At 45.7% G+C, this 24,854-nt stretch overlaps 1 protein-coding gene across 1 annotated transcript in view; it reads left to right on the top strand.

Moving 5' to 3' along the window:
- Positions 1-1,768: 1,768 nt before the first annotated feature.
- PYCR3 (pyrroline-5-carboxylate reductase 3) overlaps positions 1,769-24,854 on the top strand; it is a 128,679-nt gene continuing 105,593 nt past the window's right edge. The window contains exons 1-3 of the mRNA XM_030219923.1: positions 1,769-1,946; positions 9,072-9,136; positions 21,995-22,174. Of these exons, the coding sequence (XP_030075783.1) occupies positions 1,859-1,946; positions 9,072-9,136; positions 21,995-22,174 (333 nt within the window). The 5' untranslated portion in view covers positions 1,769-1,858. The remainder of the gene's footprint in view (positions 1,947-9,071; positions 9,137-21,994; positions 22,175-24,854) is intronic.

Below are 24,854 nucleotides of genomic sequence, written 5' to 3'. Positions count from 1 at the left end.
TATACTCGCCTGTCCGCCGGGGTCGCAGGCCGCGCCGTCGTACGCTTCTCTCTGAAATAGAAAAAGGTGCCTTGCCGGAACCACACAGCCCCCTCTACAGTCAGGCGGAGTTGATCGGCCCTCCTCCGGGAGATGGACGCTGAAATCAGCGGTGGCCACTCACCACCTTCTCGGAAGGGGATCGATGACCCGATCCGACCGCAGTGGGGGAGGGGAAGAATATAATCCGATTTCCCTTTTGATAACACTCCTGGCTGGCTCGCCAATGAAACAGGCTAGTAAATCAGAAGACAAAAGGCCAAATTTGGTTCCAAACAAGGCAACTTTATTGCTAGCAAGTGAACAGTACCGAGTAGTCTCAGGACACTGTGTGTCGCAAATCACCTGACACTTACATTTATACTTCCCTACTGGGCCTGCGCACTAGGCCCCTTACACGTCATATTTGGCATGCGCAGTAAACAGTTGTAGTTCTTACAGTGCATAATTGTAGTTCTCAGTACGTACACACGTCATAATACTGAAAAGATACTGGCAAGAGAAACGAAACTTAGCAGCTTATTCTACATACACACAATGCTCCTTTCTAGCACAGGAGATAAGACTCGTCGGCTCAGAGATGCAGGGTGGGGGTGTTAGCACCCTCCAAGGCCACCTATTCATGTGGCATCTACGTGCAAGCTGATCTCGTATACGCCTTGCTACTACAGTTACAGTTACAAGCTATATGTCTAATAGCCCTGCATTCTATCTTACATTAGTAAACAATAAAACTGGGTAAGGCACAAAGGTCCAGTGCAGTGATAAAGTATGGCTAAAAGCCAAAAGCAGAGGTAGAATACGTAAGTATAAGTCCATCAGTAGGCACAAAACATGAGGTTGTTCTGGTAGGCAGTAGTATTCGGGTAGTATCCGGCGTTCCACTCCTACATAACCACTAGGCCACTCCTCCATGAGTGCATTATGCGTATGGTACTGTACTGTTTGTCATGCCGCTGTGTGGTTGTATTATGAGTGTGTTATTGATCTGCTTGTCATGCTGCTGTGCAGTTGTAATATGCATGTACTACTATACTATTCGTCATGCTGCTGTGTGGTTGCATTATGCATGTGGTGTGGTACTGTACTGGCTCAGCAAACAGCAGAAGGCACACCCAGGCACATGAAGCGCCGAAATGCAGGGCTGCATCAAGTCACTTTCATATATCTGTCAAGCCTTGGTTAGGTGGTAATAAATGCCTGTGTTAGAACCAAATTGGTCTACCCAAGGCCAATTGGTTTGTTTGTTTTTTAATCTACTGTACTGGCTGTCCTGCCGCTGTGCGGCTGTAGTATGCGTGTGCTACTGTACTGTTTGTCATGTTGCTATGCATGTATTATACGTGTGGTACTGTATTATGTTTTTGCTACTGTACTGCTTGTTATTCTGTTGTGCAGCTGTTTGTTTTGCTACGGACGGTACTGCTTGTCACGCCGCTATGAAGTTGTATTACGCGTAAAGCGTGTACTAGTGTACTGCTTGTCAAGCTGCTGTGTGGTTGTATTATGACTCATAATTTATTAGTGTGCTACTGTACTTCTGGTCATGCTGCTGTGCGGCAGCATTTTGCTTGTGCTATTGTACTGTTTATCATGCCGCTGTGCGGTTGTATTATGCACGCGCCACACTTGTCATGCTGTTGTGTATCCCGTACCGTACTAGAGTCACTACGCTCGCGACTCGAGCACAAAGTACGCGCCCCTTCCGAGCTGCTCGTGCCGCGCGCAGCCGTTGATGACGCGAGGCGCGCGGCTGCATTGGTTCTTGGGCTGGCTGAAGCCTACGGGCGTCCGTTAGTGAAGTGCTGGTAGTGGCAGCATGGAGTGTTTGGGCCGGCCGCCCCGGGTGGGCTTCATAGGGGCGGGGAAGATGGCCTGCGCGATTCTGGAAGGGATGGTGTTATCAGGTACAAACTGGGCTGCGGGGGTAGCGGATCCCATACCTACTACTACTACTACTAATAGCACTTGTATAGCGCTACCAGACGCACGCAGACCGTAGAAGGCACAGGCCGCAGGGACCTTCTGCCATGGGCCGGCTCTGTTCCCGGACGGTTGTAGGCTTCCCGAGCCTATACGTCTAGCCCCGTCTTTGGCCGTTTTCAAGTCCAGGCCAAAAGCCCACCTCTTTGACGCTGCCTTTGACTCCTAATCACTACTCACCCTGTACCTTTTATCACCTCCTCTTTAATTCCCTTACCTCTTAGTTCTGTCTGTCTACCTGTCTTATTTAGATTGAGCTCTTTGAGCAGGGACTGGCTTTTCGTGTATGGTGTATAGCGCTGCGTATGCCTTGTAGCGCAATAGTAGTAGTTTGAATTGGTACTGCAGCTATAAACATGTCCATAACGCTGGACCCGTATATGTCTTTGCTCTGTGACGTTTACAGAAGGTTGAAGTTTAGGCAGACTTCTCTGATAACAACTGTTTCAGCTTGTCACCAATTCCTGGGTTGTACCACTACACAGACAAACTGAGTTAAGCGACAAGTGTAGGAATTTCCAAGCTTAAATTTCTGTTGTACACATTGCTTCAGGGCGATGAAAAATGCAAAGTTTATTCTTCTCTCCCCTCCCCCTTCCATTGGACTGCTGGGGATAACTTTATGAAGTCTTTCCACGTGTATAGCATGTTTTATACGTACATATGTGTAAAAAGTAGGTACACTCCAAATTTGTACCTACAAAATCTACATGTAAACATTCCCAGTGCATAGCATTCCACAGGGTGCAGCTGCAGTACATAATGCATATCTTATAAAATGTGAAGACTTGAAAACGTTCACAGCTCCCTAGTACTTATGTTCCCGAGAGTCATTGTTTGAGCTTGTTCTGTAAAGGCACATATACATCTATGTAGCTATTATAAAACAATACTTTTTTACTTCTAACTAAACCTCCAGACTTAAATATTATGATAGGTGTAAAGCACTTAGTCATACAAACTTATGTAGTAACCTATGGAACTTTGTAAGTCTAAGTGCTTTGAAAATATGCCTCCATGGGAATATGGAGTTTGTAGAGCAGCATATAATTTAGCTGTGTTAATTAGCCCACCATTTTAATCATCAGTCCCACAAACCATTTTTTGAAGACATTTTGGTATGTTAAAAACATTATGTATGCTGCAATGCATATACAGTAGAGAATAGATTATCTGACGTAAATGGGACTTAGAAGTTGTTGGCTAATTGAAAAGTCGGATAAGTGCAGGGCTGGCCCAGAGAACTATGGCCTATCAGCCAACTTTTGCTTTGGCTCCCACCGGATTGCAGGAGTCCCTCTCTATCAACTCCTCCCGCCTGCTGGACCAGGTGAGGCACTACTGATGAAGGGCACCAAAACCTCTCTAGGAGTTTGAAGTTAGACTGGACTGGGATTTTGGCACCCTGAGCCAGTGCCTCACCTGGTCCATAGGTTGAGCTGGCCCTGAATAAATGTATAAGGCAGTGGTTCCCAAACCTGGTCCTGGAGGCACCCCAGCCAGTCAGGTTTCAAGATATCCACAGTGAATATTCATGAGAGAGATGTGCAGGCAGTAGAGGCAGTGCATGCAAATCTCTCTCGGGAACATTCATTGTGGGTATCCTACTACTACTACTACTAATTTCTATAGTGCTACTAGACGTATGCAGCGCTGTACACTGAAAACCTGACTGGCTGGGGTGCCTCCAGGATAGGTTTGGGAACCACTGGTATAAGGGATAAAATAGAAGTATATTGAATGCATGAGGAAGCAATAAAAATGAGTTTAATATTTAATGTACCAAAGAATCTTACCTAGCACTGCTGTCTTTTAAATAAACGTGATGCCAGGAAAGAGAAACCCAAGCTCATCTCAGTGACAGTGCAGTGATGTCACTGAGGATAATCCAGAAAGTTGGATAAGCAAGACTCTGTTTTATTATGTTTAAAACCAATAAAAATATGTTTGGATCAAATCAATTAACTGGAACTATTAATCCAAATCACTTCGTGAATACTAAAAGGAGGCATGGAGGAGTAGCCTAGTGGTTGGAGCAGTATGTTGCTGTGAACCAGAAAGATCAGGGTTCAAGTCCCACTGACACTCTTTTTTGCTTCAGGTATAAACTTATTTACATTAAAAAAGTGGGGGAAACCCCCCAGAATAACATCACTCATTCCAGCAATTACAATAATTATAAACTGACAGCATTAAATCTAATATAACAATTTCCCAAATAACCAAGTTTTCAAACCCTTTCTGAATCTTAGGTGATCGATTTCACATCTAAGGGGGCATAGAGGTCCATAAACTTACAAAAAAAAATGAGTCTAGGTATCTTCTTCATATTGATTGTCTTTTGATCATAGAAACTACTGGTAATTCAAATTTGTTTAATGTGTTACTTGCTTAGTTCTAAAGCCCAAAGTTAGTAATTCAAAATTTCTCCAAGTAAGAGCAATCCCTATATAACATCTTAAAATCAACTCTGCTGTTATTGGGAGCTTTAACATGATGTAAATGATGTAATTTTGCAAAAACGGAAGATAGAACAGATTTGAATATCTCTGCAGACTTCTAATTTTGGACTGAAGAGTAATTTTTTTTCCTTCCAAAACAAGTTCTAATAAAGGGAAGGGGTTAGTCTTTCCACCCACCCATAAGATAGTTTTATCACTATTCAGCTTTAAAAAACATGATTTATCATCCAAATCTGGATACATGGAAAGCAATTTCAGATAATGAAGTAGATACTCAAAACACAATCGGAACACTCAACCTAGTAAATTGGCATAAGTAAAATATACCCATGTCACTAAGCTCCTCACTGAATAACCTAACACATATATTAAAATTGGAGAAAGCAGAGATCACTGGGGAAGTCTTCATCCAGGTGACCATGTTATTGAAATCTCATGATGCATCTTAACAGAATAACATCTGCAATATTTTTAGGAATCCAGAAAACCTGGATTACCAATCCTGTAATTCCTTTTTAAATCTAATTTCTGTAGTAAAAAGTCATGATCTACTAAATCTGTACTAGCTTGATACACCTACTGTAACTTAGCTCAGTTCCTTATCTCTTGCTTAACTATACAAAGAACTTGCCTTGATTTTAGCTAACCATCAAATTATCCCAACTAACTCTGTACCACGCATCTTGTTCCCATCATATGTCTGATCTTGGTCCCTCAGCTATATGGTAAGCTGTATTGTAGAAACTTTAGCATCATATCTATGTTGAATGCTCTAATGCATGCTTATTAGGTGTATCATTAGTATTATGCTAACATTGTATTATATCTCTTGTATTTGAATTCCAGTTCTGTTAAATGTGTATATTTTTGATACTGTTTCATGGTAGTTCTATTATTAGTTTTCAATTTACTGTTTTCAAGTTTGCCTCATTTATTGTATTTAGTTTATTCTTGGTTGTTTTATTATTGTTATTCTGTTAACGAAATTGTAAGTTTTATGTTAAACTGTACCTGCTGTATACCGCCTTGGGTGAATCTCTTCATAAATGTGGTTAATAAATCCCAATAAATAAAAATAAATCTAAAGCACTGGATAAGTCTAGCTGCATTAGAAAAGTTGGTGTGCCTCTATCCAGTAACAATCTTAGCTTTTTATTTATTTATTTATTAGGTTTTATTTACCGTCTTTTTGAAGGAATTCACTCAAGGTGGTATTTATTTATTTGTTGCATTTGTATCCCACATTTTCCCACCTATTTGCAGGTGCATCTATACAGTAAGAATAGATCAAACATGAGCAATAGACAATTACAGCAGTGAAAATATTAAAAAACAATACAAAGTATGGCATAGTATACTATGTATAATGTCAACACAATACATAATAGAACATTATAGGTGATAGCAAAGATGTAACAACATATGGAAGGGTAAGAAAGTAGGAAGAGTTAGAAAGTAAGGTGATTGGTTAAATGTTATCTCAGCTAGGGTAGGAGTGGATAAACATGCTCTGCTGCAGTATATGCAACCTGAGTACACCTTGTGTGTGAGTGAGACTTAACGAGTTAGTTACTTCTTCCAGTAGAGGCCTGGTTGAAGAGCCAAGTTTTCACCTGCTTCCTGAAGTAGAGAAAGTCTTGTGTTAAGTGCAGCTTTTCAGGCAGTGCATTCCAGAGTGTGGGGGCTACTCCGGAGAAGGCTCGCTTGCGGGTATCACATTGTGTAATGTCTTTTGGAGAGGGTGTGGTTAGTGAAAGTGGTTAGTGAAAGTCCTTGGGAGGACCTTAGTGTCCTTGGCGGTGTGGGGAGGATCATCCTATTTTTCAGGTACTCAGGGCTTGGATACCAACGCCAACAAACAAGTTTCAGTAGAGCACTACCATCAAGCTACCATATTTCCCCCCCACATTGCTCTGATTTTCAGCCCCTACTGATTTATGCAAATGTGGCCTCACAGTGAAGACTCTGCAGATGGCATCACATCCCCCATAGACTGTCCCAGATGTGGGAGACCTGGAGAAAGACTAAAATTATGGGAGCTCTGGAGAAGAGACGGCCGAGGGGAGACATGATAGAGGTATCAAACATATAAATGACAAGTGACCGACTCACCCGCAAATGCGCAGTAGAGACTTCCATCTCTGCCCCGCCCTCGCGTCAAGATGTGATGATGTCAGAGGGCGGAACAGAGAGGGAAACGGATGCTGCCGCTGGAGCCTGGAGATGAAGCAACATCGCCGGCGCACCAACCTCCACCCCCCCATCCCCGACGCCGTTCCCGCCCCTCTCCGTATCGAGCCCCCTGCAGTGACATGACAGCGCCTCTCACCTCCATGTGGAAGCGCTGCTGCCTGCAGCGCTTTCACATGGAGGTGAGAGGCGCTCTCATGTCAGTGCAGGAGGCCCGGCACGGAGGAGGGAGGGAGCGGCAGCGAGGAGGGTAGCTGGACATGGGGGGAGGGCAGGGGGGAGAGAGGAGGGTTGCTGGACATGGGGAGAGAGCAGGGCAGAGAGGAGGGTTGCTGGACATGGGGGGAGGGTAGGGTAGGGTAGAGCAGGGGGGGAGGCCAAGGGAAAACGGAGGGTTGCTGGATATGGGGGGAGGGCAGGGGAGAGAGGAGGGTTGGTGGATGGGGGGAGGGCAGGGGAGAGAGGAAGGTCGATGGACGGGGTGAGGCCAGGGGAGACAGGAGGGCTGCTGGACATGGGGGGGGGGGAGGGCATGGGAGAGAGCAGGGTTGGTGGACCGGGGGGGGGGGGGGGAGGCCAAGGGGAAAGAGGAGGGTTGCTGGATTTGGGGGAAGTGCAGGGGAGAGGGGATGGTTGGTGGACGGGGGGGGGGGGGGGGAGACCAGGGGATACAAGAGGGCTGCTTTACATGGGGGGGGAAGGGCAGGGGAGAGAGCAGGGTTGCTGGACATGGGGAGGGGAGGGCAGGGGAGAGAGGAGGTTTGCTGGACATGGATGGATTGAGGTGAGAATTATTACATTTTGCAAAACACAAATCTCGCCCGTTTTAACAGGCTTAATGGCTAGTATAAAATAATGAGTAGAATGGAACAGGTGGATGTGAAGTGTTTGTTCACGCTTTCCAAAAATACTAGGACTAGGGGGCATGTGATGAAACAACAGTGTAGTAAATTTAAAACAAATCGGAGAAAAGCTTTCTTCACCCAACGCATAATTAAACTCTGGAATTCGTTGCCGGAGAACGTGGTGAAGGCGGTTAGCTTGGCAGAGATTAAAAAGGGGTTAGACGGTTTCCTAAAGGACAAGTCCATAAACCACTACTAAATGGACTGGGAAAAATCCACAATTCCAGAAATAACATGTATAGAATGTTTGTACGTTTGGGAAGCTTACCAGGTGCTCTTGGCCTGGATTGGCCGCTGTCGTGGACAGGATGCTGGGCTCGATAGACCGTTGGTCTTTTCCCAGTGTGGCATTACTTATGTACTTATGGCATGATTTTGTAGTCATTACACGTGTGTGGAACCTGATGATAAGCTTAGTGTAGAAGTTTCTCCAGGAGTTTTGTCAAGATAGCACAGTCCAGTGAGGACGTATATTTATGGGCCTGTTTATTAAACAGTGCATGCCATCTGCCACTGCACCTATGTTATTCCTGTGGGCCTAGTGGCAATGCACACTAATGCTCAATAAAGAGGACTAATAGATTTATAATTAGGGCTTCTATTCATAAGTGTTTATAAATTGTAAATGTATATGTTTAATGTTAAGCTTATTAAGGGTTCTTTGAAGGTACAAAGTATCAGTGTTCACTGTTTTCATGCCACAGGGACTATTGCTGAGTACCTTTCTGGTGGAATCAAATATGTGTATTTGTGCCACTTAGAAGTTGTCAGCACAGGAAAAGCACAAAAACTGAATGAAGAATAGGTAACAAGGGGAGACTACTAGAAGTTGTTGTTTTTCTGGTGTTTATTCATTAAACACCTATTTGCATTGTTTTGCATCAAGGTTCTTTTATCAGTGTTTATTGGCTAAAATCAGAAATCCTAGTTATAAGAACAAAGAACAATCACAGCATACAAGAACTGCAAAACCATCTAGTCTACCCATTCCTGATGCAGTATATACCTCAGAGCCAACCAGTATCCTCTGTTCTTATCCTATGCTTTCTTTCTTTGTTTAGTTCTGTAGCAGTTTTGGTCATAGTAGAATCTTTTCATTTGCATTCAGAGGTTAAAGGTCTTGATAAAGGTTGGGTGCTGATTTGGGATTGCACCCTGGGTGTGTCATACTCGGAGACAGTGCTAATTTTCTTTCCGGTCACTGATCTGGAACCTTCTCAAATTCATTTTCTTTCCCCCATAACAGCTGGAGTGAAAGGCAGAGGCTGTTGCTGCTGGCCTTGACAGGATACTTTGACTTAAAAAAAAATCGCCAATGCCCACAGATCAGTGCTTCATCACTAATGATGTCTTCGACATGTGTTTTGGGGTTGTATTAAGAATAATGGACCTTGTTAGGGGAGGTTATTGGGTTTTTTTCTTGAATGCCCTGTAGGGGATCTCTGGTACCCTTGCAAAATCATTTCATTTTTTTATATATTTTTTTTTAAAGATCAAATCCAGGCCATAAATGTCCTTGTGAGTGCTCCTTCAGACAGGAATCTACGAAAATTCAAGGTAAGAAAACAGATCGCTCTTTGGTGCTTTTCTCTTTTGGTCAATACTCTTACCTTTCAATGAGCTGGTCATCTGTATCCACCTTATGCTCTTCTGTGATAACACTTTTGCTTTCTGAGGAAAATGCAGTTTTCCTGGGAAACTGTAGATTTTTCTCAAGAAGCACATTTCTTAAAGACATATACTATGGGAGCAATTCTAAAATACATTTTACAGGGAAGTTTAACCCACTACTGATTGAGCCAGCTTTCCAAGATGCATATGGGCATCTGCAGTTTGCTCATACAGTTCTATGCAAAAGTTTATGCACACCTGGTTAAAATGAATCCAAAAAAGAACAGAAACTGACATAACCTCTGCATGGTAAAATGATTAAGATAATAGCTTTTTTTGCAGATTTAATGCATAATTACTATGCATTTATAATTTTTTATGATAATTTCATTTATTTATTACGTTTATAACCCTCCTGTTAACTAGGTGGGGAACAATAAAATACACAGAACCAACTATTAAAAAAAGGACAGACAAGATAATAACATAATACAGTTTATACACCCAAATATAAGTCTAAATAAAAAGTTAAATTTTTACCCTTTTCTTAATGAGGAAACAGTTAATGTGGCAAGTGCAAGTATTGCTTTGTAATACCACTTCTGGCAGAAATATGTTTGTAAATGTTTCCTGTAGCCAGCTAAGAATCTTTCTGTTTTTGCTTTTGGACATGTTTTTCACTGTTCTTGCCATATTTCTGAGCTGGAAAACTTCTGTAACATAATGACAGCAGATAAAGACTAGCATGGCCCATCTAACCTGCCCTATAAAGGTGTTTGTTACCCCCTCTGTGCCTTTATTTTTGGGGGGGGGGGGGGTGTTACTGCTGCTTCTTGAAGGTTACCTCATCTTTTATCTAGGGTTGTCACTGCTACGCTGCAGAGGTACTCTTGTCTTTTGTTCAGTATTGTCCTATATATATGTTGATTCCATCATCTTGCTACAGTATATAGAGATCCTCTGTGTTTATCCCATGCTTTTTAAAAATTTTCACAGTTTTTGTCCCCAGTTCTTCTACAGGGAGGGCATTCCAAACATCTAGCAGCCTTCATATGAAAAAATATTTTCTGGTGTTGGTTTAAATTTGCCTCTTTGCAGCTTCATTTCCTGTCTTCTGGTTCTTCAGCATCCCTTTCTTTGGAAGAATTTTGTTCATTAAGTACTTGAAAGGTTATTATCTCCCATGTTATCCCTTTCCTTTAGGGTATGCATATTCAGGTCTTCAGATTTCTTCTCTTGTGTCTTCTGGTACAAGCCTCATACTGTTTTGTTTGCGTTTGTCTGAACCACTTCATCTTATATCCTTAGCGAGATATGGCCTGCGGAACCAAATACAGTATTCTAAGTGAGACCTCAGCAATGACGTGTACAGGGGAATTATCACTTCTTCTTTCTATGCAGCCTTCTGCAATTCTTATGTGAATCAGATGAAGCTCAACCCCTCAAAGCTGGACGCAGTTATTTTTTCATCCCATTCCCCCATCCATTTACGGAACCAGCATCCCACTGAGCTTTCTTGCAGCCCCTAGGTTGGGTAGTGAATCTGGCCAAGAGCCGGTTGGTTCCCACTCAGTCGCTAGAGTATTTGGGAGTCACCTTCGATACAGAGAAGGGTCGAGTTTTCCTCCCGCAGGGAAGAGTCTTGAAGCTCAGGTCTCAGGTTCTGGGATTACTTCATCAGAAAACCCCGTCGGCTCGGGATTATCTGCAGGTTCTCGGGCCAGATTGCATATGAGGTCTCTTCAGTGGTCCCTGCTCTCCCGGTGGTCTTCTCAGCGACATCCTCTCACGATGAAGTTGTTACTCCGTCATCCAGAACATAGCTCTCTTTGCTGGTGGCTACGAATGAAGAATCTCTCGGCAGGAATGCCGTTGGAGTCTCCTTGGTGGATACCATTAACAACAGATGCCAGTCTCCGGGGCTGGGGAGCTCACTGCCTGGACAAGTGGACCCAGGGGCTGTGGTCCCCGCTGGAAGCAGCTGAATCCATCAATTTCTTGGAAACCAGGGCGATTCTTGGTCATCTCCTAGTAGGCAAGGCGGTACGAGTTCTCTCAGACAATGCCTCGGCAGTGGCCTACATCAACCGCCAGGGAGGAACGAGGTGTCGTCTCTTGTATCGAGAAGCGGAGAGGCTCCTCGCGTGGGCAGAGGTTCACCTCTCCGCCATATCAGCCTCGCATGTAGCAGGGGTCGACAATGTGCGGGCAGACTTTCTCAGTCGACACACTCTCGATCCCGGGGAATGGGCTCTCAGCGATCAGGCCTTTCACTGCATAGTGCAACGCTGGGGCACTCCAGTTCTGGATCTGTTCGCCTCAGGGCTCAACGCCAAGGTCCCTCGGTTCTTCAGTCGCCGCAGGGATGTCAGAGCGGCAGGGGTAGACACTCTGTTACAGCAGTGGCCCTCCGGTCTTCTTTATGCGTTTCCGCCATGGCCTCTAATAGGTCGTCTCCTACAGAGGATCGAGGAACACGAGGGGCCAGTGATTTTGGTGGCTCCAGACTGGCCTCGGCGCCCTTGGTACGCGGATCTCCAACGTCTGTCGGCAGTGGCTCCTCTTCAGCTTCCCGTGCACAAGGACTTGCTGGTGCAAGGACCAGTACCACATCCAGATCCGGCTCGATTTTGTCTTACGGCTTGGCTCTTGAACGAGCCCGGTTAGCTAAGAGGGGTTTCTCAGCACCTGTGTTTTCCGCCATTCTTCGTTCTCGTCGGCGTTCCACCTCTCGTGAACTATATTCGTACTTGGAGAATTTTTGAGGCTTGGTGTGCAGAGGCGGGCGTTGTCCCTTTCCGGGCGTCCGTGGCTCAGATGTTAGATTTTCTGCAGCGAGGTTTTGATAAAGGACTTTCTCTTTCTTCACTCAAAGTGCAGGCGGCAGCTCTCTCCTGTTTCAGAGGTCGCATTCGGGGTAAGTCTGTCGCCAGCCTTCCCGATGTGATCCGTTTTTTGAAGGGGGTAAGTCTTCTTCGTCCTCCGGTCAGGGCGGTGTTTCCATCTTGGGATCTCAATCTGGTTCTCACGACTCTAACAAAACCTCCTTTTGAGCCTTTGCAAGCTTGTTCTTTGAAGGATTTAACGCTTAAGGCGCTGTTCTTGGTGGCTATTGCATCTGCTCGGAGAGTTGCAAGCTTTTTCCTGTAGATCTCCATTCCTGGAATTCTCTAAAGAGCGCGTGGTCCTTCGGCCAGTTCCTTCCTTTTTGCCTAAGGTGCTATCTCGTTTTCATCTCTCCCAGTCGGTTTTTCTCCCTGTACTGGGATCGGCCTCAGGAACACAGGGGCAGCGGAACTTGCGTACTCTGGACGTTAAGAGAGTCCTTAAAAGGTATCTCGCGGTTACTGACGACTTCCGTCGCTCGGACCGTCTCTTTCTTCTTTTTGCGGGTCACCGCAAAGGTTTGTCAGCTTCTAAGGCAACTTTGTCTCGCTGGATTAAAGAGATGATAGCGTCTGCTTACCTTTTATCAGGCAGACCAGTTCCGGAGACGGTTAAAGCTCATTCTACTCGAGAACAGGCAGCCTCGTGGGCAGAGTGCTCCTTGGTTCCTCCGGCAGAAATCTGTAAAGCGGCGACATGGTCCTCTCTTCATTCATTCTCTAAGCATTACAGGCTGGATGTTCAGTGTAGTCAGGAGGCCATCTTCGCATCAAGAGTGCTCACCGCTGGTTTGCGGGGGTCCCTCCCTTAGGACTACTGCTTTGTTACGTCCCATCAGTCCAATCCTGGGCCGGTCCGGAGGGATGCTAAGGAAGGAGAAATTAGATCTTACCTGCTAATTTGCTTTCCTTTAATCCCTCCGGACCGGCCCAGGTCCCTCCCGTGGTATCTTTCACAATATATATTCAACTTTACTGTGTACAGATTTTCAACTGTCTTCTACAGAGCGGTTTCTGTGAGTTAGACAGTCTTAAGAAAATGCTTAAAAGTTCTAAAAGTTACAAGGCTATATCTTAAATATTCTGCAAGTTTTCCGGTTTATATCTTTTCACAGTGAAATAAATTCGTATATTTATATGCTCATGAATCTGTACATAGTTGGCCATACCTCAGCTCTACAATGAGTTGTTGGTGAGCCCGAAATCACGGCTTCGCCGTATGATAAGCATGTTTTGTTTGGTAGTGCTTTCTGGCTGCTTATATTCCTCATGGCACAGAAGATAGGTCTGATCTTTCCTTTCTGCTTTGTTATTCAAATACTGAGGCAAAGGTCACATGACCAGGGCTCTTATTGGCTCTCTAGAGTCAGAGTTTTTTCTTAGTCTCCACCTGCTGGTAGGCGAGCACAACCCATCAGTCCAATCCTGGGCTGGTCCGGAGGGATTAAAGGAAAGCAAATTAGCAAGTAAGGTCTAATTTCTCCTTCTCTGGCAAAAAGTTCCAGAGCTTAACTATTGATTGTGAAAAAATATTTCCTCCTACTTGTTTTAAAAGTATTTCCGTGTAACTTCCTTGAATGTGCTCTAGGCTTTGTACTTTTGTAACAAGTAAAAAATTGATTCACTTCTACTCGTTCTACGCCACTCAGGATTTTGTAGACTCAATCATATCTCTCCTTATCTGTCTCTTTTCCAAGCTGAAGAGCCCTAACCTCTTTAACCTTTACTCTTGTGAGAGGAGTTCCATCCCCTTTATCATTTTGGTCGCTTTTATTTGAACCTTTTCTAATTCAGCTATCTTTTTTGAGATACGGCGACCAGAAATGAACACAATACTCAAGATGAGGTCGGACCATGGAGCAATACAGATGCATTATATTATTTTCGGTCTTATCTATTTCCTAATAATTCCTAGCATCCTGTTTGCTTTTTTGGCCACCATCGCACACTGAGCAGAAGATTTCAGTGTATTATCTACAACGACACCTAGATCTTTTTCTTGGGTGCTGATCCCCAAGGTGGCCCCTAGCATCAGGAAACTATGATTCAGATTATTCTTCCTAATGTGCATCACTTTGTATTTGTCCAGTTTCTGGATTCATTTAACCCTACCCTCTGTTTTCTGTCCAATAACAAATTCCTAATCCACATCAGGGTATTTATTGCCTCCTATCCCATGACTCTTTAATTTTCTGAATTAAATGATACACTACATCAACTGACTCAATACAATTAGTACAAAATACTTGAATAAAGTTGCGCTTTTTGGAAAGATATTTTAATTGTATTACATAGTAACATAGTAAATGACAGCATCCAGTCTGTACGGTCCATCCAGTCTGCCCAACAAGATAAACTCATTTTACATGGTATGTGATACTTTATATGTATACCCGAGTTTGATTTGTCCTTGCCTTTCTCAGGGCACAGACTGTAGAAGTCTGCCCAGTACTCTTCTTGTACTAAGTTCTGAAGCTAACATTGAAGCCCCTTAAAATTTACACTCCAGCCCATCCCTATCTATTCAGTCACTATCAGGGCGTAGACCATAGAAGTCTGCCCAACTCCCGTTTTGTTTCCAATTACCGGCGTTGCCACCCAATCTCCGCTAAGATTCCGTGGAACCATTCCTTCTAAACAGGATTCCTTTGTGTTTATCCCACGCATGTTTGAATTCCATTACCGTTTTCATCTCCACCACCTCCCGCGGGAGGGCATTCCACATATCCACCACCCTCTCTGTGAAAAAATACTTCCTGACATTAGTCCTGAATCTGCCCCCCTTCAACCTCACTTCATGTCCTCTAGTTCTACCACCTTCCTGTCTCTGGAAAGGGTTCGTTTGTGGATTAATACCTTTCAAATATTTGAACGTCTGTATCATATCACCCCTGTTTCTCCTTTCATTCAAGGTATACATGTTCAGATCAGCAAGTCTCCTCGTACGGTTTGCAACGCAAATCCCATACCATTTTCATAGCTTTTCTTTGCACCGCTTCCAGTCTTTTTACATCTTTAGCAAGATACGGCCTCCAAAACTAAACACAATACTCCAGGTGGGGCCTCACCAACGACTTGTAGAGGGGAATCAACACCTCCTTTCTTCTGCTGGTTATGCCCCTCTCTACGCAGCCTAGCATCCTTCTGGCCACGGCCGTCGCCTTGTCGCATTGTTCTCCTTCAGATTCTCCGACACCAACACCCCAAGGTCTCTCTCCTGAGTCGAACTTACTAATCTCTCCCCTACTATCCGATATCTGTCTTTTGGGTTTCCGCACCCCAAGTGCATCACTGTACACTTCTTGGCATTAAATTAAATTTTAACTGCCAGGAGGGAGGAAGTGACGTCACGAACCTGAATGGCTGCCTAGGTTCGTTGCTCCGACGCACCCCACTCCTCTATTAGCTATAATAGCGATAATTCGCTCCTCTACCGAGATTAATTTAACTGCGCAGTGTACCACTTGCTGTGCTGAAGCGGTAGCGGTAATTTTTTCCTGTGGATATGGCGACCGCGAGGAAGGAGCGCGAACGCCATTCTGGTTGGCAAAAGGCCAGGACCCCGCAACGCCATCTGCTCGCGTCTGATCCCGCCTCGCACTTGGACTCCGACTCGGCTCCGCCGCTGTCCGAGACGGGCACAGTCTGTGTTAAGCGGGGGCTTTCCAAAGACTTAACAAAGTGCTTGATGGATATCCGGGTGGAAATTAAAAGCTCTGAAGACGAGATCCTGGAGAAAATGGACGCCCTGAGAGTGGATCTGCGTGAGCTGGGAGGCAGAGTAGAAGAGCTTGAGGGCAGAGTGGACGAGCAAGAAGTAAAGTTTGGTGAGGCTGAGGCGCGCTGCACAAAACTGTTTGAATTATACATTGACTTGCAGTTTAAAGTTGACGATCTGGAAAATCGTGGGCAACGAAACAATTTGAGATTTAGGGGGGTCCCGGAGGTAGGGGACAAGGAAGATGTTGTCACGATTGTGAAAACACTGTGTGGCAAGTTGTTGGGAACTGAGGAGATTGCCATTGAAAGAGCCCACAGAGCACTGGGGAAAAAAACTAGAAAATAGACCCAGAGACATTGTTGTCTGCTTTACCACTTTTACTGCAAAAGAGCAGGTGTTGCAGCATGCAAGACAGACCCAGCACATTGACTACAATGAAGCCCAAGTGAGGGTGTTCCAGGATTCGTCTGCGCATACCCTGTCTTTGCGGCGAGAGATGAAACCTGCCTTGGATATATTAATTAAGCACAAGATCCCGTATCGCTGGGCGTTTCCCTTTGCCCTTTTATGGCGGGAGTTAAAATGCATCGGACTCGCACCTTGGCGGAGGTCTGGCAGATCTTGAAAAGCGAGGGGTTGGCGACAATGGAGGCTCCAACAGCAGATTTAGCAGCTGTAACACGGGCCAAATTACAACAGTGGAAGCAAGTGCCGGGCAAATCCAAGAGTACAAGATCTGCTTCTTGATTGGACTGTAGACTTAAGGTGCTCTTGTATTGCCCACCGGGAGCTCAATCCTACAGTTCACAGCACAAGGAGGTACTTGCAGAGGATCTCTCTGTTCTTCTAAAGGCCAGTGCGGTCGAACCCGTTCCACCAGGGGAAGAAGGGCTGGGATTCTAGGTACTTCCTTGGGCAAAAGAAAACAGGGGGTATGCGTCCCATCCTAGACCTAAGGGGCCTGAACAAATTTCTAGTTCGAGAAAAGTTCAGGATGGTTTCCCTGGGCACTCTTCTTCCCATGATTCAAGAAAACGATTGGCTATGCTTTCTGGACTTGGATGCTTACACACACATCTCGATACTTCCAGCTCACAGGAAGTATCTTCGTTTTCAGCTGGGAACTCAGCACTTTCAATACTGTGTGCTGCCTTTTAGTCTGGCGTCTGCACCCAGAGTATTCACAAAGTGCCTAGCGGTAGTCGCAGCGTCGCTACGCAGACTGGGAGTGCATGTGTTCCCTTATCTCGACGATTGGCTGGTGAAGAGCACCTCGAAGGCAGGCACTCAGCAGTCCATGCGAATGACTATTCAGGTGCTAGAACTACTGGGGTTCATGATTAGTTACCCCAAGTCCCATCTCACTCCAGTCCAAAAGTTGGAATTCATCAGAGCCCTTTTGAACACAAAGACAGTTTGAGCTTATCTTCCCGAAGCAAGGGCAGACAACCTCCTGTCCCTGGTGTCCATAGCTCAAGCATCTCAACAGGTCACGGCTCAGCAGATGTTGAGGCTTCTGGGTCACATAGCCTCCACAGTTCATATGACTCTCATGGCACGTATACACATGATTGGTTCAATGGACCCTAGCTTCCCAGTGGTACCAAGCTGCGGGGAGCCTAGAGGATGTAATCCAACTGTCCACCGACTTTCGGAATTCTCTGCAGTGGTAGACGATTCGATCCAATTTGACCTTGGTACGTCCATTCCAAATTCCACAAAAACAGCTGACGATGGATGCATTCTTCCTGGTGTGGGGAGCTCATGTAGATGGGCTTCACACTCAAGGAGCCTGGTCCTTTCAGGAAAAAGGTCTTCAGATCAATCTCCTGAAATTGTGAGCGATCTGGAATGCTCTAAAGTCTTTCAGAGACCGGCTGTCAACCAAATCGTATTGATTCAGACAATCAGTTTGCTCCTGACACAGGGGGCCCTCTGTGTCAGGAAGCCGTCCAGATGTGGCTTTGGGCACGCTGTCACGGCATGTTTCTGCATGCCACTTATCTGGCAGGTGTAAACAGCAGTCTGGCCGACAGGTTGAGCAGGATAATGCAACCTCACGAGTGGTCACTGAACATGGGCGTAGCCCACAAGATCTTCCGAGCGTGGGACACTACCTCAGTGGATCTTTTTGCCACTCAAATCAATTATAAGGTCCCTCAGTTCTGTTCCAGGCTTCAGGCCCACGACAGACTAGCGTCATATGCCTTTCTCCCACATTGGGGGACAGGCCTTCTCTATGCATATCCTCCCTTACCTCTACTAGGGAAGACTTTGCTGAAACTCAAGCAAGACTGCGGAACCATGATACTGATTGCACCCTTCTGGCCGCATCAGATTTGGTTCCCTCTTCTTCTGGAGTTGTCCTCCAAAGAACTGTGGAGATTGGACTGTTTTCCAGTTCTCATCACTCAGAATGAGGGGTCACTTCTACATTCCAACCTCCAGTCTCAGGCTCTCATGGCCTGAATGTTGAGAGCTTAGAATTTTCCTCCTTGGGTCTTTCAGAGGGTGTCTCCTGAATCTTGCTTGCTTCCAGAAAAGATTCCACAAAGAGGTGTTTCAAATGGAGGAGGTTTGCCTTCTGGTGTGACAGCAAGGTCCTAGATCCTTTTTCTTGTCCTACACAGACATAAGTACATAAGTACATAAGTAGTGCCATACTGGGAAAGACCAAAGGTCCATCTAGCCCAGCATCCTGTCACCGACAGTGGCCAATCCAGGTCAAGGGCACCTGGCACGCTCCCCAAACGTAAAAACATTCCAGACAAGTTATACCTAAAAATGAGGAATTTTTCTAGTCCATTTAATAGCGGTCTATGGACTTGTCCTTTAGGAATCTATCTAACCCCTTTTTAAACTCCGTCAAGCTAACCGCCCGTACCACGTTCTCCGGCAATGAATTCCAGAGTCTAATTACACGTTGGGTGAAGAAAAATTTTCTCCGATTCGTTTTAAATTTACCACACTGTAGCTTCAACTCATGCCCTCTAGTCCTAGTATTTTGGATAGCGTGAACAGTCGCTTCACATCCACCCGATCCATTCCACTCATTATTTTATACACTTCTATCATATCTCCCCTCAGCCGTCTCTTCTCCAAGCTGAAAAGCCCTAGCCTTCTCAGCCTCTCTTCATAGGAAAGTCGTCCCATCCCCACTATCATTTTCGTCGCCCTTCGCTGTACCTTTTCCAATTCTACTATATCTTTTTTGAGATACGGAGACCAGTACTGAACACAATACTCCAGGTGCGGTCGCACCATGGAGCGATACAACGGCATTATAACATCCGCACACCTGGACTCCATACCCTTCCTAATAACACCCAACATTCTATTCGCTTTCCTAGCCGCAGCAGCACACTGAGCAGAAGGTTTCAGCGTATCATCGACGACGACACCCAGATCCCTTTCTTGATCCGTAACTCCTAACGCGGAACCTTGCAAGACGTAGCTATAATTCGGGTTCCTCTTACCCACATGCATCACTTTGCACTTGTCAACATTGAACTTCATCTGCCACTTGCACGCCCATTCTCCCAGTCTCGCAAGGTCCTCCTGTAATCGTTCACATTCCTCCTGCGACTTGACGACCCTGAATAATTTTGTGTCATCGGCGAATTTAATTACCTCACTAGTTATTCCCATCTCTAGGTCATTTATAAATACATTAAAAAGCAACGGACCCAGCACAGACCCCTGCGGGACCCCACTAACTACCCTCCTCCACTGAGAATACTGGCCACGCAATCCTACTCTCTGCTTCCTATCTTTCAACCAGTTCTTAATCCATAATAATACCCTACCTCCGATTCCATGACTCTGCAATTTCTTCAGGAGTCTTTCGTGCGGCACTTTGTCAAACGCCTTCTGAAAATCCAGATATACAATATCAACCGGCTCCCCATTGTCCACATGTTTGCTTACCCCCTCAAAAAAATGCATTAGATTGGTGAGGCAAGACTTCCCTTCACTAAATCCGTGCTGACTTTGTCTCATCAGTCCATGTTTTTGTATATGCTCTGCAATATTATTCTTAATAATAGCCTCCACCATCTTGCCCGGCACCGACGTCAGACTCACCGGTCTATAATTTCCCGGATCTCCTCTGGAACCTTTCTTAAAAATCGGAGTAACATTGGCTACCCTCCAGTCTTCCGGTATTACACTCGATTTTAGGGACAGATTGCATATTTCTAACAGTAGCTCCGCAAGTTCATTTTTTAGTTCTATTAATACTCTGGGATGAATACCATCAGGTCCCGGTGATTTACTACTCTTCAGCTTGCTGAACTGACCCATTACATCCTCCAAGGTTACAGAGAATTTGTTTAGTTTCTCCGACTCCCCCGCTTCAAATATTCTTTCCGGCACCGGTGTCCCCCCCAAATCCTCCTCGGTGAAGACCGAAGCAAAGAATTCATTTAATTTCTCCGCTACGGCTTTGTCCTCCTTGATCGCCCCTTTAACACCATTTTCGTCCAGCGGCCCAACCGACTCTTTGGCCGGTTTCCTGCTTTTAATGTATCTAAAAAAGTTTTTACTATGTATTTTTGCTTCCAACGCTTGAATACCTTCTACACTTGTCAGAGACTGATCTGAAGACCAACTCCATAAGGGTTCACCTTAGTGCGATTAGTGCTTATCGCCGCGTAGAGGGTAAGCCTATATCTGGACAGCCTTTAGTTGTTTGCTTCATGAGAGGTTTGCTTTTGTCAAAGCCCCCTGTCAAACCTCCACCAGTGTCATGGGATCTCATCGTCGTTCTCACCCAGTTGATGAAAGCTCCTTTTGAGCCACTGAATTCCTGCCATCTGAAGTACTTGACCTGGGAGGTCATTTTCTTGGTGACTGTTACTTCATCTCATAGAGGCAGTGAGCTCCAAGCCCTAGTGGTGCATGCACCTTATATTAAATTTCATCACAACAGAGTAGTTCTCCGTACTCGCCCTAAGTTCTTGCCGAAGGTGGTGTCTGAGTTCCATCTGAGCCAGTCAATTGTCTTGCCAACATTCTTTCTCTGTCCACATACCCGCCCCGGTGAGGACAAGTTGCACACCTTGGACTGTAAGAGAGCATTGGCCTTTTACGTGGAGCGGACAAAGCCCTATAGTCAGTCCACCCAGTTGTTTGTTTCTTTTAATCCCAACAGGAGGGGAGTTGCCATCGGGAAAACGCACCATATCTAATTGGCTAGCAGATTGTATTTCCTTCACTTACGCCCAAGCCGGGCTGACTCTAGAGGGCCATGTCACGGCTCATAATGTTAGAGCCATGGCTGTGTCAGTGGCTCAGTTGAAGTCAGCCTCTATTGAAGAGATTTGCAAGGCTGCAACGTGGTCATCAGTCCACACATTCACATCTCACTACTGCCTTCAGCAGGATACCTGACGCGACAGTCGGTTTGGGCAGTCGGTGCTGCAGAATCTGTTCGGGGTTTAGAATCCAACTCCACCCTCCTAAGCCCAATTTTGTTCTGTTCCAGGCTCCACTCTCACTTAGCTGTGTTTCTTTTCAGGTCAGTCTCTGTTATGTCCTCGTCATTGCGAGGCCCAATTGACCAATGTTTATTATTTTGAGTGAGCCTGGGGGCTAAGGATACCCCATGCGTAAGAATATTGAGCCTGCTTGTCCTCGGAGAAAATGAAGATACATACCTGTAGCAGGTATTCTCCATGGACAGCAGGCTCAATATTCTTACAACCCTCCCTCCTCCCTGTTGGAGTTGTTACAGTTCCTTACTTTTCTTTTTACTAACTAGTTGATGCATGCTCCTGTCGCGGGCGGGAAGCCGTTCACACATGTACAGTGTTCGGCCCACGCGACGATGCGTTCTGGAAAGTTCTTCTTTTTGCTTTGCAAGTTTGTTTCCGATCTCCTGGGCCGTCGCGGACAACGACCCGTGCGTAAGAATATTGAGCCTGCTGTCCTCGGAGAATACCTGCTACAGGTATGTATCTTCATTTTACAATAAATACTTTGCAATCTATACAAGAGAGATTTTGCCTTTGTGCTTTTGTGGTTGCTAATGAGATTGACATTTTCTGTGACCTTTGAATAATGAGGTTGTATTGGTTGTAGGCTCCTTCCCATTGCCACTAGGCACTTGGCAGAATCTAGGTGGTGATTTTCCTCAGCTGAAGGGAATGGAGCTAACAGGTTACTATTAAATGTGATGTAGTGTTTTTGGGTATTTAGGGCTGTGGCTGCAGCGTGACGCATTCCAATGTGGCTGTGGTGGAGGATTGTAAAGTGGTATTTCTGGCCACAAAGCCACATGTTCTTCCAGGTGTCTTGAAAGAGATTTCTTCTGCGGTGACCAAAGAGCACATTATCATATCTGTGGCTGCAAGTATCACACTTCAAACCCTAGAGAAGGTGAGTAGTTTTCCTCTTCATAGTTTCAGGTATTCAAATACGTGTACATATTCATATTTTAACTACAGGCATCATGTTGCATGACTTACATATTTTGTACCTATCCTTCAGAACCCCTCCTGTTGCACCCTTTCTCTAAGCACTTGTTAGAGAATCATGATGGGAGCCTCTAGGGTTTGTCTGTATTCTCCAAGGACAAGCAGGCATAATATTCTCACATATGGGTGATGTCATCCACGGAGCCTGGTGCAGACACTGCTATAGTGCACTGTTACTTTAAAACTTTTGAGGCAGTGCCTCCACGACACATGCATGGATGCCTTCCTGCCCGAAGCTTGAGCGCAGGACCAGCAGTCTAGCGTTTTCCACAGAGCAGTGAGGTTGGGTTTCCAATTTCTCCTCAGCGCATCAAACTTTGCCTTTTAGGTGCTTTCGTTTTTCAGGATATTTTTTTCACATAATCGTTCTTTTTCACTGTTAATTTTAAGTAAATATTCATTTTTTCCATTTTCGGCCTTTGGGGCCTCTGAGGCCTTTCTTTGGCTGAGAGCATCAGCTGATTTTTGGTTAAAAGTTATTCGAGCTCCCCGGGCCATTAAGGGGCTCATTTTCAAAGCACTTAGACTTACAAAGTTCCATAGGTTACTATGCAACTTTGGAAGTCTAAGTGCTTTGAAAATACACCTCTTTTAAGTGTACTCGGTGTAATAGGACCATCTCAGGCAGAGACCCCCATTACTTGTGTGTTCAATGCTTGGGTCTGGAGCACCAGGACATACAGTGTCTCTGTCTGAGCATACAAATGAGGACACTTAAAGCCCCCAGAGTCCAGTGTGAAACCCTTTTTAGTTTGGCATTGAGCATGGCGAGAGATTCAGCCCTGAACCTGGAATTGGCATCAGAGAAGGTGTGGCACTCGACCTGGAATCGGCATCAAGAAGGTCCAGCATTGGACTCGGTACCGCGTATGTTGAGGGACCTGCAGCGTAAATAACCTAAGAAGCATCGCCACCGTTCTTCGTCCAGACACAGGGCTGACACCTCCCCAGCATCAACATCCTTGATGCACAGGAAGGGTCTTTGCCGCAGTGACTGCTCTCATTCTCTGAGGTCAAGCATATGGGTAGACGCTGATCTGCGTCGCCCAGTCCAGCATGTATGCCAAACTAAAAAGACAGAGCTTTATGAAGTGCAAGCCGGGCTCCTGCGCATGTATGAGTGCTTTCCTGCTTGCTGCGAAAATGCGGTCCTGTCAGTTTCATTTTTTTCCACATGAAGAGAAGCTGCAGTTTTTGCTCACATGCCCGGTAAAATAGGTTTTTTGAGTGCCTTCGGCCTTTCATTTCTATTTTTCTTTCAGATTTGTTTCTTTTTCAAAAAAACCGCAAAAAAACCCCTTTGTTTTCTTAGTCTATTTTTTGCCCACGTTTATGTGTCCTTTTCAACTCCCTTTTTTTGTGCCTTCGCCTCTTTTTCAGGCACCATCGAGTCATTTGATTTGGCCGGCGAGGTCTTCCCTTCCATGTCCATAAAGACTCCCAGTGGTTTCAAGCATTGTACCCGGTGCAACCGAACCATCTTGGGAAAGGACATCCATTCTTGGTGTCTGTAGTGCCTTGATCCTGACCATAGCCCTGCTAACTGTGTTCTCTGTCTTTGTATGAAGAAGAGGACTCAGCTTTCCTGGGAGGCTCAGCGTGAAAAGATTTTTGGTGCCAGGCCTAGTTCCTTGATGTTGGCATCGATGTCAAGTGTCGCACCGGGAGCATTGGTAAGCATGGCTGCTTCAAGACCTCACGACACTGGGAGCAGTGAGGCATCGAGTGGGTCTCCACCTGTCTTTAGGCCTCCTGCTGTTTAGGCCCCCTGGAACTGTCCATCGTCAGACCCGACTCCAAGGCGACATGAGAATTCGACGTCATCCTCGTCGGCACTGAGGAACATGGGTGATATGCTTCGGGTGAAGGCCAAGAAGCATCGTCATCGATCTCCCTCGATACACTGTGCTAGGAGCTCCTGGAGGATTCAGCACCCAAGAAGTGACTGCACCGGGAGGACCACTCTCCCTCCATACAGGAGGTGCTGCTGTGATTGTCTCCAAGCAGCCGAGATTCTGCTCCCATATTGGCTCCAGTGGTTCTGCAACCTATGCCTCAGCCGATGCCCCAGCTTCTTCCGATGTCTGCCCTCGATGAGCGCATCTGGGTCTTGCTCCCGGAGCTGCTGGACGGGGTTGCTGTGCTTCGGTATTGAGAGTGCTTGCGCCTGCCGTAACTCCGTTGTGGCCCTGCCTGGCCCTCAGCCTGCAGCGCAGCCTCCTACACTAATGCCGCTTGTGACCCTGGTGTCGACTGCCACCTAGACCGGAAACCCCCTCAACGTCAGTGGAGGAAGCTTTGCCAGAGTTGAGGCGGGAGCCAGTGTCTCTACATTGCTTTCAGGGACATGGCTTCTCGGCATTGAGGCAGGCTCAGTCTCGGACAGCCCATAGGGAGACCTTCTCCAACACCGAGGAGCGCTCATGGGAATCAGATGAGGATCTCAGATACTTTTCTTCGGACGAGTCTTATGGGATTCCTTCTGAGCCCTCTCCACCACATGAAAGGAGAGGCTCTCCAGTGGAGACTTTCTTTCCCATATTTTGTAAAGGAAATGGCTAATGCCATTCCATTTCCTTTGG

The sequence above is a fragment of the Microcaecilia unicolor genome, chromosome 1, assembly GCF_901765095.1.
Source record: "Microcaecilia unicolor chromosome 1, aMicUni1.1, whole genome shotgun sequence".
In the NCBI taxonomy this organism is placed as follows: Eukaryota; Metazoa; Chordata; class Amphibia; order Gymnophiona; family Siphonopidae; genus Microcaecilia; species Microcaecilia unicolor.
The sequence above is the reverse complement of the archived record's forward strand: the minus strand, read 5'-3'. Positions and strand labels throughout refer to the sequence as shown.